This window comes from Pagrus pagrus, assembly GCF_965226575.1.
Source record: "Pagrus pagrus genome assembly, chromosome: 10".
Classification (NCBI taxonomy): Eukaryota; Metazoa; Chordata; class Actinopteri; order Spariformes; family Sparidae; genus Pagrus; species Pagrus pagrus.
The window spans coordinates 32,621,679-32,636,027 of record NC_140194.1 but is presented as its reverse complement, the minus strand read 5'-3'; the positions used below and the strand labels follow the sequence as shown (position 1 = coordinate 32,636,027).

The 14,349-nt window shown below is 40.8% G+C and overlaps 1 protein-coding gene and 1 long non-coding RNA gene across 2 annotated transcripts; one reads left to right on the top strand and one right to left on the bottom strand.

Moving 5' to 3' along the window:
• Window positions 1-3,475: 3,475 nt before the first annotated feature.
• Window positions 3,476-7,379, bottom strand: LOC311263811. The gene is made up of 5 exons (XR_014623403.1): window positions 7,303-7,379; window positions 6,501-6,677; window positions 5,979-6,076; window positions 5,386-5,486; window positions 3,476-3,634 (listed from the first exon to the last, which is right to left on the bottom strand). It is a non-coding gene; the product is annotated as an uncharacterized lncRNA (long non-coding RNA).
• Window positions 7,380-8,354: 975 nt separating this feature from the next.
• LOC311263706 (uncharacterized protein) lies at window positions 8,355-13,225 on the top strand. The gene is made up of 5 exons (XM_084363976.1): window positions 8,355-8,418; window positions 10,382-10,547; window positions 10,672-10,736; window positions 12,870-12,964; window positions 13,066-13,225. The coding sequence occupies exons 2-5, from the start codon at window positions 10,476-10,478 to the stop codon at window positions 13,212-13,214; spliced, it is 381 nt and encodes a 126-aa protein (XP_084220102.1). The 5' UTR covers window positions 8,355-8,418; window positions 10,382-10,475; the 3' UTR covers window positions 13,215-13,225.
• The last annotated feature ends 1,124 nt before the right edge of the window (window positions 13,226-14,349 follow it).

The window sequence follows — 14,349 nt, the reverse complement described above, 5'->3', positions numbered from 1 at the left end:
GCACAGAGGCTGGCCCTCAGAACTAAAAGGAAGTGAGTTTGCACCTTACACAGTGAGGAATGTGAGTGAGTGTTTTGAGACAGCTTCATCAATGCCATCCAGGGATGTCCAGAATGAAAGCGCTGGCCAGGAGTTTTGTGTGGTGGCCAAAGCTGGACAAAGAAGTGGAGGATACTGTCAAAGCCTGCACAATATGTCAAGAGCACCAAAATGTTCCAGCCCCAGCCCCTTTACACCCATGGGACTGGCCTGACAAGCCCTGGAGCCGTATCCATGTGGATTATGCAGGACCATTCATGGGAAAGATGTTTTTTGTGCTCATAGATGCACATTCCAAGTGGATGGATGTGTATCCTGTGAACTCTGCTACTTCAGCTACAACCATTGAGTGCCTGCGCACCAGTTTCAGCAACCACGGACTGCCTGAGTTGTTGGTGTCGGATAATGGTACTTGTTTTGTAAGCAGGGAGTTCAAGGACTTTTTGAAACAAAATGGTATTCGCCATGTGACCTCTGCACACTACCATGCCTCCAGTAATGGGTTAGCAGAGAGAGGTGTTCAGACATTTAAAAGAATGATGAAAAAATGTAAGGAGGGCACACTAACAGAAAAGGTGGCCAGAGTGTTATTTGGCTACAGAGTAACCCCTCAGACTACAACAGGTCTATCACCAGCAGAACTACTTCTAGGGAGAAAGCTGCGTTGCACACTGGATCTGATCCATCCAGATCTGAACAGGAAAGTGCTGAAGAAACAAGAACAACAAACCAGAGATCATGACACCAAAGCAAAGGTACACTGGTTCAAAGTGGGAGACTCAGTGCTGACCCGGAACTTCAGTTTTGGCCCCAAGGGGATCCTGGGAGTTATAGAGTCTGTGACAGGACCTGTGTCATATAAGGTGATGCTGGGTGATGGGAGTGTAGTCAGGAGACATGTGGACCAGATTCTGATGCATCAACAGACATCAGAGAAAATCACAGAGAGACATCAGACTGAGAGAATGCAGCAAAGTCACACCACAGTAGATGACGGGACATTGCTGGAGGTGGAGGATGTTGTTCTCAGCAGTGATAAGGTGGAGGAGTCAGCAGCTGCAGAGGCTGAAACAGAGACTATGTTAAATGCGAGTCCAGTGAGGAGAAAGTCTAAACGGGAAGTTAAGTTGCCCAGTCACCTTAAAGACTTTCAGTTGAACTAGAGGATTAGCTGAGAGTGTTGTTTGACACCTGTTGTAAAGAGAAAAAAAAGTGTTGTCATGTGTCATGTTTCTGTTGGATGCATAGAACCTGCTTAAGGGGGGAGGGATGTAGTAATGAGAAGGCCACAAGGTGGCGCAGTTGGTGGAGAGAACCAGAATACACACGTAGATTTATTGAGGGTTGTTGATGTTCGGGGTCATCCTAATGTGATGTGTGTCGATGTGTACCCTACCTGCCTTCCTCCAGTAAAAGTTGAAGTAAACCAGTTCTTCCTGAGATACGATGACTCCAGTGTGAGTTACTACAGATACGAAACGTTAATTTGTCATATCAGCACTCTTTTAAAACATGACAGTAAATTGAGAAAATGAATTAGGACATTGAGATTTTATCGCTTCTGACCGGCCGGTGAACCACCGCTCGGCCGTGAACATGGGGAGGAGACAGGGTGAAATGTCTCAGTTGTTCGCGGACAGTGAGCTGCTGCTCCGTGGTGAACAAACAGAGGAGACGGTGTGAAATCGTCTCAGTTGTGTGTGTCAGTTGTTCGCGGACGTTTAGCTGCTGTTCCGCGGTTGTGATATATTACAGTAATGCAGTATTCGTTTGATTGACCTGCCGTACTTTGAGTAGTTGGCTGCGCATGCTCAGTAAGGGTCCTGAGAATACACACAGGTGACGTGTTGTTGTACTGCCTTGCCCCGAGTTGCTAGTAAAGTTATTGAACGTGTGCAGCTGCCTCGTTATTGAAATACACCACAGCGGTGAACACGCAGAGGAAACGGTATGAACTGGTCTCTGTTATTCACGGCCAGTGAGCTACGTTAATAATATTAGCATGTTGTGCTAAAGGACAGTGTGTAAGCAAACTTCTAGAAGCGTATCTTGTCTGAATGCACTGCTGACTGTGTGACAGGCAGCCAGAGGAGCTGCTGTAGTTTGGCAGATGTCATGGCTCTGGGAGACTGTCCTCTGACCGTTTTTCTGTGTGTTGGTATACATGTAATACGTGTGTAGCGTTAGCCGTAGCGTTAGCCGTAGCGTTAGCTGGAGGCTACAGCTAACGGTATAGCAAATGCTACAGCCTGTAGCGTTAGCTGCTGGCATGAGAGACCAGACCTGAGAGTAGTAAAATGTTATCTGCAGTAAAGCAATCACTACTTTGTTTTGGAGCCGGAGACAGGGGCTACCTGCTACATGTCTGCTGTGCTACTATCAGTTATATGCAGGCACGGACACAGAAAAGCTGCGTCGCGCTGTGTATTGCTCGTTGTTGTTTTTTTTTCTCTCAACTTTATTGAAAGTTACTGTGTATCGCTCGTTGCCATGGTCACGCGATGCCGTCCTCATGTCTTCCGGCCGGCAGGAAGAAGTGGGCGGCGCACGCAGTAGCTCATTAGCATAAAAGGGAAAGTCACTGAAACCGGCCACTTAGAGCAGGGCTGTGAAACTGGTGTGTAAACAACCCTGCTGTGCTCAATCCTTCAGTTTTTTCGACCAAAGCATGTTCCCAGCAAACACGGACGGACCCGGACGTGTCCCAGACAGCCCGATTGGGTCGTGATCACATCAAATCACAACTAGTCCGATCAGGCTCAGAAAATGACCATGTCACAACCGCACTATTGCGCACGGAAGGACTTACAAGTCCGAGAGAGCCCAATAGGGTCGTGATCGAGTGATGGTAGTGAGTGGTGAGTCCCACCAGAGTGAGTCTATCACACTAGGCTATTTATTTTGGTGAAGGCGTACAAAACTTTTTAGGTTGCGACCAAGGGTTTTTGTTTTTTTTAACGTTCAAGCCTTGGATGCACCCCCACCCTGCTGAAAAATCCAGTAGAATCCCATTAGAAAAAAAACATTAGGTTTCTAATGGTTCCTAATGGTCTAATGGGAATTGGAACCCCATTAGGAACCATTAGAATAAACCATTAGGAACCTAATGGTCCCATTAGGATGTTAAACCATTAGAAACCTACTGGTCCCATTAGGATGTTAAACCATTAGAAACCTACTGGTCCCATTACAATGTAATACCACTAGAAAGCTACTGGTTCCATTAGAATGTAATACCACTAGGAAGCTACTGGTTCCATCAGGAGCTAAAACCATTAGAAAACTGGTCTGATTAGGATCTAAACAGACAGAAATTATAGCAGACTCCTAACAACACTGGGCACCAGAGACATGTATACATATGTGTAACTGTGTATGTCTTCGGATATTTTCCCCTCCGATTTGGGAACAGGACATATAGGGCTTGACAACTTACTGCAGTTTGTTAATTTAATTACATTTTTTCAGCACATGAACCATAAACCAGAAGTTAAAACATATTGAACATATTGGAGACATGGACAAGGGAAGTGGTCCCCGGAGGAAGACGAAGTCGAGGGGTCTTGGATAGCAGTTTAACTGTCTTTTGGTTCCCCTGGAGAGGAATATAAAAAGAAGAGACAAAGAGACAGAAATATTCATATTTTAGTCACAGCCTGACTTTCAAGACAGAAATTTCAAGAACATTTCAAGATTTAAAGGGGAAGTATGTTTATCTAAATGAGTGGTGGGATTTTTAATATTTGCAATTGCTCCAGTACAAAGCTTGTTTCAATGTATTCCAATGGGGCAATTGAAAATGTTGATATGTTACATTTTCAAACCACTAACCCCTTGGTTGATAAACGACCCGCTCTGAGTCCATGAGACATGAATCTTGTTTTGTTGGATTACGTTTTTTTCTTATTTCTTCATGTCAACCACAGCTGCTGAAAATGTAATGAGTTTGAATGCAACATTCACCTCTGTCTGAGGGCCCCTTTTTCTAATGTCACTAATTTTTTCGGAGATGCTTCTTCTTACAATGGCTAGCTGCCAGGGGCGCCGAAAAGGGGGGGTAAAGGAGACGGATTCTAGGGGCCCATGATTGAGGGGGGCCCAGAGAGGCCCCTAATGATGATGAAATTATAATACAGAAAAAATAATGACACTAAGTTATTAAGTTATTTTTCATGGGGCCCAAAATCCCTAGTGGCGCCCCTGCTAGCTGCTGCTCCATGGCATCCTTTGGGTAATTCAGCCCTATAAGGCGGTCCCTCAGGCATTCTATGACCACAGACAAAGAACTTAGTGATCATTAACAAACTACAGCAAAACCTAGTTTCAGTAACTGAAAGCTTCTTAACACAAGAGGGAGTGATGTTGTTCTGGATATCATCACTGGTGCCCCCTCGGTTGTAGGAACGAGGCTGCAGACCAAGTTCTGAAGACAAGTAAAAATGTGTGTGACAACAGGTTAAATTTTGATAAATCAACACACCTTAAGAATAATTATGGAGGACTGAAAGTGCCATCATAGAAAATGATTTACTTAGTACCTGGCTGATAAAGGGCACAGGGTTTGTTGTCATATCGCTTCATGACATGTTTTATGTTTAATTCAGATTGTAACTTTTACAGATTTGTACAGTTTGATATAGCATGTTTGAGCTAGCGGGAACGCTCATTAGCATTAGCTCAGCTATCCTGTCGGTACAGAGGAACGGAGATGAGGTGTTCGAAGGTGCGTTCGAGAGTGTACATGGTTCCTGTAATAAACACTTTGGACCATCAGTTAGAGTCTTGACAATCATTCAGCCAGGGATGCTACATCCTGCACCTCGCACTCTGTATCAACAGTGGGAGGGGACCGAGCCTTCCACAGCGGTTGCCAATAAAGTTTTGTTTGATTGCATCAATCCATTATCTGGAATCAATTTGCCTTGACTTGATGTGCAGGGTAACCAATCAGGTGTTAGGACTTTGATGGGTGAGTTTGACAGATAAAATAAATTCATGAAGCACTGCAACACAGGACCATGAAATAATTAATTAAATAGTGAAATATATATATATTTTTTACATCAAACGAATGATATTTTAATGAATTAATGATTTAATGGTGTATTTATTTATTTAATTGTGGCACTTTTAGTCCTCTATACATAATAAGGTGATAAATCAACAAATTTACACAGTGAGGAATGTGAGTGAGTGTTTTTAACCTGTTGTCACAAACAAACATTCTATTGTATTGATGCAAGTCTGAGTGATGTTGGACAGAATATCATCACTCTTAATCAATCACAATGCGTGAAATCACTCAGCTGGGTCTAACTGTTATGTAATAATGTGTCAGGTACCTACCTTTTATGACAGTCACTTTTTCTGGGGTTAGAGGACGTTTGGGGACAGAGTCCTTCACGCCATTTCTCCTTGTTGAGGAACACTCCAGGCCCAAGTTTAATCTATAAAATGGAAACAATTGTTCTGTTAGACCTGAGATTTAAGCCTATTAGTTTTTCACCTGGGGCCTGTTTTTTGAAAGTAGAATAAAGAAATCCAGGATAAGTTGAAAAGCCCGGTTAGGTGAAGTAGATATGTACTCAGAGTCTCGCCCTATGTTGACCAACGACAACATAGTTTGCGTGGGAGACAGAGGCAAGGCACTGGCTGACGCATGTCAGTCCCCAGACCACCTCCCACTTGCTATCATGAGCCATATTAGAGGGGAAAAGAGGGTGGAAGAGGAGGAAGGGAGAGGGGGAGGAGGGATGGGAAAGGTAGTGATCCAAAAATCAAGTTGCAATGGCAGACCAAACCCAAAACAACACTTACAAAGTTTACTGAGATTATTAGATTGGTGGGAATTTAGTTGTTAGGGTGACTAAGAATTTTTTCTTACTTCAACCATTATTTGAAAGATGTTACCAATCCAAAACTGTGTGTGAAATGGTTACCTTTCCTTCTTCGTCCAGCTCTGGGGCGACCACTTCAGGTTCTGCTTGCAGGTCTGTTTCTCTGCCTCTGGCTTTTGGGAGAGACTGCTTCAGGATCCCTGTAAAATAAAAAAAAATATGAATAACATAAACTGTAGAAAAAAAAAAAAGAAATCACACCCAGTAAGCAGCACTGTATGCCCTCTCAGTCTGGTAGTGGCTATAGGCCCTGCAACAATTATTCTTATACTCTGACAAACTGACACTCAGACAAACAAGTTGGACAATGAAGCTGCAGCAGGCGCCACTCAAAAACAAAAGCACTCCTATCGTATTGATGTTCCAGCTCATGAAAAATGACTACTACTATACTCAATATTCAAAACACATTATAAGATAGCAAGCTGGTATTTTCTGAAGCAATTAATATGGTGTGAAAAGGGTAAATTGGTAAACACATTGGGCTTTTACATGTTAATTCATGATCCATCATGACTAACAAAACAAAGATCCAAAATTAGTAAGGCCATAATGAATTTTTACCTGCCAATTTTAATATCTGCCCATCAAAGAAGGAGCCACTTTTCTCTGGGGACCTTTTCCATAGGATCCTGTATCTCTTCTTGACATTGAAGTCATCCGAATTTTTAGGGTCATTAGTTGACACTATCTTTCGGACGTTATCTTCAATGTAACGCACGTAGGCATACATTTTCAAATCTGAAAGGCATAAATAATAGATCAGTACTGTATTTGTCGCATCAAAATTACTATGAGAGACAGGAAGAGAAAAATAACAATGAAGAGAGAGAGACAGAGAAATACAGAGAGAGAGGCCAAAACGGTCATTTTGTACACGTGTATGTGTACGGTCATTTTGACCGTTTTCATAACTAAGTTATAAACTGAGTTTATGACCAGTTATGTCGAAGTTACGTTCTGACCTAGCTAGTTACAACCAGTGCCATAGAAACGTTAGATAGCTTTGATAAATCAACGTACCTGTAACTAACGTTAGCTCGCGTTAGCTATGGTAGCTAACATTAGCTAGCTAACGTTGGGGGACGTTAACGTTAGCTAGCAAAACTTTTATTCGGCACCTCTCTGAACGACCCGTGGTTGTATTACCTTTGAAGAAATATAGCTGTGTATAAACATTTTTCATATACAACCTTTAAGCCAGAAAACCTTATTATGTAACATTGACAAGGTAGCTAATGTTAGCCATACTTACGAACGTTAGCCGTAACGGCGCTAGCTTTCCAATGTGTTTGATTGCTAGCTACTACACACACTATGTGGCTCACGTTGGCTTTAATATCAACAACGTTAACGTAATACTTACAACGCTTTCCTTTCCGTTGGTTTGAAGCAATTAAACCGTTGCGGCTGTTGATTTCCGAAAGACCTCGAGTGTCTCTTCTTCTTCTTCTTCTTCTTCTTCTGTTGGATTTGAATGGCGGCTGGCATCCAGCTTAATGGTGCATTGCCGCCACCTACCGGACTGGAGTGTGGAACATTCAATTAGCAGGGAAAAAAACAAAAGAAAAAACATAACAAATCCAGCGTCTCTGTTGATGGCTCATGAGGACTCATAAAAAGGCGTAACCCGGTTGGTCAGGGCGTTGCTGTGCCCATAAAGCTAGCGACTACTGTAACATGATTGGCTGGCCGTGTTACAAAAGGCCAAATCTGATTTAATCACAAATTTAATTGCAAAAGGTCGAAGGTGATCTTGGAATGTATTTAATGAAGTCACTAAAAACTGAAATCTACACGCATACTATATATCCTACACAAGGACCCACTAGAAATCACACAGATGTGATTGGCAAAAAAGGCTATAAGGTCTGTGTTCCTCTATCACATTAGGAACCATTAGAGACCACTACAGCCTGTAGTGACCACTGTATAGAGACCATTAGACTGGTATAGAAATGCTTGTAGGAACCATTAGAATCCTGTAGGAACCATTAGACTCCTGTAGGAATCATTTGTAGGGGAATCCCATTAGAAAAACAAACCGAACCATTAGGAAAACAAGTAGCCATTAGAAACCATTAGAAACCATCAGGAACCATTAGAAACCAATAGAATATGCCTAATGGTTGCCTAATGGTTTCGCTGACTTTTTTCAGCAGGGCACCTCCCTCCCTCCCTCCTTTATTGAAGTAGGAAATTAGAAACAATTAAGGCACATTTTGTGATACAAAGATTGAAAATGTTGAACCAGCTTACAAGACAAAGGAAAAGATAACAAAAAGAAAAGAGACTAACAATGTGAGGGTCTTATTCAAGTGTCTGTGCGACCGAGGTTTGAGTCTTCTTGGTGATTGGTGAAGAAAGTGGGCGTGATCTGACCTCTACGACCCAGCACGTGACTTCTCCAACACGCACACGCGGTGTTGTACGTCCCACGTTCAACAGGACTCAGCAACTGAGCGAGTACACCAACAGAGCTGTAAGTAAACTTTTCATGATTTCAGAGTTTAATTGAAGTAAAATAATACTGTCGAAAGTGGTAGCAGAAGAGTATCTCGTCAAATAAGCCACAAAGAAAGAAAGAAAATGGTCACAAAGGCCTGCTGCTAGCCACATTTTGACCGCATTCAGTCCAGCACAGGGAGGCAGAGAAAATAATGATTAAAGTTCCTAAATTTCACTATTTTCTGTTGAATTAAGCTAAAGCTGCTAAGAAAGTGTATATCAGAATAACGTGAACTAAATTGTTATTTTCTCGCCGAATTACGAAAACTCGCTCGTCGACTAGGCCGCAAAGGCCTGCCGCTAGCTGCTAACAGCATTACAGCGCACTCGGTTTATAGGTAGAGTTTCGAGGAATTGTTGCTCTTCTCAGGCTCAACTGTGTGGCCTCCTGCCCCTGATAGCAGCAGCACGACAAACGATGCCAACAACGGGAGCCTAGTGCTGTGCTGTAAGGAGTAGGAGGGCCGTTTTGAGCTGGGGAGGGAATGCAAGCTCGGATGCTAGCCGCCACCGCTAGCGGAGGTTAGCATCGAGCTAGCATCCGCTGCTAACACTAGCTAGCAGAGGTGGAAATTGTGGAGTCATCAAGTCATCTCCATGCCATGTATTTGTTCTGCTCAGTCACTGAACCAGGTGCATTCACTAATTAGCTCACCTTCCTGGCTGAAGAGCTGTGCTGATTGGACTCAGCTGGTTTAGTGCATGAACAGAACAAATACATGGCATTGAGATGACTTGATGACTCCACAATTCCCACCTCTGCTAGGTAGCATCCGGGACAGTGCATGGGGCAGCCATCCTGCTTGGTGAGTTTTGCTTTTGCTGCATGGAGCTTAATAATAGAACGTCTCTGGCTTCATCACCTGAGCTCTGGCAAAAAAACACGGCTCGCCACCCAGAACTGTCCCCATGCACAACAGAAAAGAAGCTAAACACAGCAAGAATGAAGTAATAATGATGATGTAAATGATTACTTAATGATTTGTTAATATATTATGAATGACTTGTGAGTGATTATAAGAAATTATTATTAATGAATGCTGTTAACATATCACAAATATGTTGCAAGTCATCTACAACTGATTAGTTAATTATGAAATATTCATGAAATAATCATTAGTAAATATTTACCTAATGATTTGTTATGTAATGAAAGTGGCCTGTTCTTCATCTTTTATAACTCATGTGTAAATGTATTACTGAATCATCTATAAGTCATTTACAAGTGCTTTTGCATCCCCCTAATCTAAAGTGTAAACACCCCTCGCCGCACGGCTGTGTGAACAGGGCTAGTGCGGCGGCCAGGATGCGAACCAGCGTTCTGTGGTTTAAAGTGCAATGGCTGGCAGTGTACTTAACCACTCGACTACCGTATCATACTAACATTAACATGAGTATACTACTGTATATAACATATATCCGCTAATATTAAATTTTAAAAAATCAAAAACTACGATAACTCTTTTTAGGATTAATGAATGAATGAATGACGGAAAAGCACTTGTAAATGACTTAAAGATGATTCAGTAATACATTTACACATGAGTTATAAAAGATGAAGAACAGGCCTCTTTCATTACATAACAAATCATTAGGTAAACATTTACTAATGATTATTTCATGAATATTTCATAATTAACTAATCAGTTGTAGATGACTTGCAACATATTTGTGATTTGTTAACAGCATTCATTAATAATAATTTCTTATAATCACTCACAAGTCATTCATAATATATCAACAAATCATTAAGTAATCATTTACTAATGATTTGTTCATGAATATTCCATGACTTACAGCATAGTTGTGATATGTTAATTTAGTATTAACTAATCATTTACAAAGGTTTATTAATGTTTTGTTCATCATTAACTAGTGTCTTATAAAGGACTTACTAATGATCGTTATTATAAAGTGTTACCGCATTTTCTTTTCAGAATTTCAGCGTAAGTATTAAAGAAGCTCCTGGATATCGAAGACATCCTAAAGGAGCTTCGGGGGAAAAAGACCTGCAATATATCGCTCCATAGGATGGACTCACCGCGGGAGTTTTTGGAGTTGGAGGATAAGGTGGAGTCCAACCCCACGTTTAAAGACCAATTGGTATTGCCATTTATCACCGCACTCTCCATTCTTTGTGAACCCAGAAGAATTGTAAATAATTTGAATAATGTTGAGGTTGTCTGTTAAAGGAACATTAACTGACTTTAAACATTGATATACACAGATTTCCTATCTGGCCAGTGTAGGAGGTAAATCATTGATGGACTGCGTCCACAAGGTCTTGGATCGGTATGTACAAATGATCAGAGGTGGACAGAGTACACAACTTCACTACTTGAGTAAAAGTACAGATACTCCTTGTCAAATATTACTCCAATACAAGTAAAAGTAGCTTAGTCAAAATATTACTTAAGTAAAAGTACTAAAGTATTTGCTTAAAAAATTACTAAAGTAAAAGTATTAAAAAAATATCTCAGGAAATACAGGAAAGGAAAGTAGCTTAATGTCATTATACAATACACTGATGCAATTCTGCTACAGACATGTTTATAGCTCAAAAATAAACAAATAAAGGCAAGAAGCCTCAGAACACAGACTCAGCTGCATTCACCAACAAGTGAAATATATACTATACTCACTCTATACTACACTCTCTCTCTCACACACACACACACACTCTCTCCCTCTCTCACACACACACACACACACACTTTATCTCTCTCTCTCTCTCACACACACACACGCGCACACACGCACACACTCTCTCTCTCACACACACACACACACACACACACACACACACACACACACACACACACACTCTCTCTCTCTCTCACACACACACACCCACTCTCTCTCTGTCTCTCTCACACACACACACACACACACACACACACACACACACACACACACACACCTAACTCCTACCTTGGACTCTTTGATATGAATTGTATAAAAAAACATGAACAGAAAATCAACTTAATCATTCAACTGCACTGCAAACATGTAAACTGAAACGAATCAAACATGGGTTTGAGATAAGGCCACGGGTGCTCGGTGGGAGTTTCCCCCGTGTTTCTCCAGTTTCTTCCTCCATTTCTTCGTATGGCATGACGTAGTACAGGTACGGCAATACGACTAAGACAACCCATACACGAATCAGCAGAAACAGTTTATTTTCTCTGAATTTTGCAAAAAATTAAAAATCATCAGCTGACGTAAGCTCAAAAGTAGCGAGTAACGAGAGCATCAATAGAAATGTGGTGGAGTAAAAAGTACAATATTTGTCCTTCAAATGTAGTGGAGTGAAAGTAAAAGTATCCCCATAAAATAATACTTAAGTAAAGTACAGATACTCAAAAACTGTACTTAAGTACAGTACTCAAGTAAATTTACTTCGTTACTGTCCACCACTGCAAATGATCAAATTGAAGCACGGAAAATCTCTTAGATGTGTTGGAAGGTTAAGATAGTTGGTCATCAAGGAGACAGATGACTGATATTTTGAGTAAAAATTAATATCCTGGAAGACGCAGAGTGGTGCAGGTGAACACTGACAATTTATTTGATTGTGTTTTGACTTGCAGTCAGTTGGGGATGGGCAGAGCAAATTCAATTTTGATAAGTTTCATATTACCATTAATTCTATTTGAATTGTAAATATAATAAATAGGATAATAAGTTGATTCAAAAAAGTAACTCTAAGTATTTATTAATTTCAGCATTTTAACTCATTTTTCCTACAATTTACTGATGCTCCCCTGGGGGCCCCCAATTTGAAAACCACTATTGTAGACAATGACTGCGTTTACATGGACTTTAGTATCCCGGTTTTAATCGTGATTTTTAAGTATTTTTAAGGGTACTGAAGTCCATGTAAACGCAGTTGATGACTGCAGGAATTCAGAGACAGTGGCAGAAAACTTTAAACCCTTGATAATACATGAAAAACCGATGTTCTTTATGCAAACGGAATAAAAACTGTCAGGGTTTTAAGGGGTAATTAAAGGGGAAAGCTAGGAGAGGACCTAAATACACACACACACACACACACACACACACACACACACACACACACACACACACACACACACACACACACAAACACCTGGACATGAACGAAACGATCCGACCAAGACAAAAGGGAGAACAGAGGCTAAATACACAGACACTAATGACGAGACGAGGTACAGGTGAGTGAAGACGGACGCGGACAGGTGAGGTAATCAATGAAAAACCACAAGAGGAAGTGACAAGTAAGACACGACACACAAGGGAACAATTTCAAAATAAAACAGGAAACTAAACCAAACATACAGAATCATGACAAAAAACAATGCTACATGAAAACTCAGCTTTACCATAATTTTCCCAGTTATTGCCTCTTGTTCTAAGTTTGATATTGTTTGTCTTCTATTTCAGATTGTTCACCAACAGCCTTATGTCGGGGATGAACATGAGGGGGACAGGTATCAAAATGGCGTTTCAGCCAACAGCTTTATATGCTGTCGTCTTAGGTAATTACAACACTTGTAATTAATGTTTTTACTGCCCTAGAATTAAAGTTTTCAAAGTCTGACAGTGTTATTCATTTTGTGTTATTCATTTTGTATTACAGATGCCGTCAAACAATGGGACCAGTCAGCAACAGAGAACAATATCAATGGTATTGTTGCTGACTACCTGAAACATGCCCCCAGAAGGTCTGGAGGAGGTGGCTACAATAAGAGAAACCCAGCCAACAATGTGGCATATGACACGCCTTGAAGGCCTTCGCTCCCCTCCCCATAACAGTGGAGCCAAAACATATGGTTTACAGTTAAATATAGAAAGCTGTACAGTTTTATAATGTTTATAATAAAGTTTTTAAATAGTTTAAGTTAAATCTTTTTTACACATAGTTTTAATTGAATTTATAAAGTTGTGTTTATTTGTTTTGTTAGTTGTTAGTTTTTTTAGTTCATTTGTCAACAATAAATAATTTTAATTCAATTAAAGTTTGGTGTATCATTTGTGTCTTCAATGTTTGTATTTTTCAAAAATATTGCACTGAAATCAATGAAACGCTACATTTTGTTAAAAAAAAAAAACCCCATTTGTGATCATGTATTGCATTTTGCCTTAAATTGGACAAAAATGAAAATTTTGATTTGGCACTTAGCTCTTGCTCTGGATGTATAAATATGATATGACGGCTTTTCAGCAACGTTCAGGATGGGCCAGATCACAACTGAATAGGGGGCATTTGGACGTCATTTGGCTTGACGTGGTCATCAAGACGTCCTCTCGACGACATAAATTGGTATGTCGGTCTGGTACGTGGTCTGTCAGGGTCATTAAAAAGCCGTCGAGGTGACGTCTTGGGGAGGACGACCTGGAAATGACTTCTAAAACATCGCCTATTTAGCCGTGATTTAGCCTAGTCCGGAACGTCACCGAATGACGTCAAAACGACGTCAACCGGACGTCATTTGGCTAGCTGGGTTACTATCATTCCATTTAGACATCAAGGACCCATGTCAACAAGCAGAAATGAGCATAATATGTCACCTTTAAGTACTTTGCCAGGAGATGTCTGTCTGTCTGTGAACACATTTTGTCAGTGGCATAGCACCATAACTGTGCAAGATGCAGTCATGAAACTTTAAAGGTGTGTATTTGAGATCAAAATGAAAGTCGGGTTTGAGGATGGGTGTGGGCTGACCCATGATTACTGAGTGTTCATATAATAATGTAGTATTGAATACTGAGTACCCATGGGTCAACATGTTAATGGTCATTATGGCTGGTGTGTTTCTATCGCAAGATGGTCTCTAGTTTCCTTCTCACAGTGTAACAGAATTCACCATTAACTGTTCACTTGAACAATGTATGATATAGGGACTCCATATCTGAAAATCTT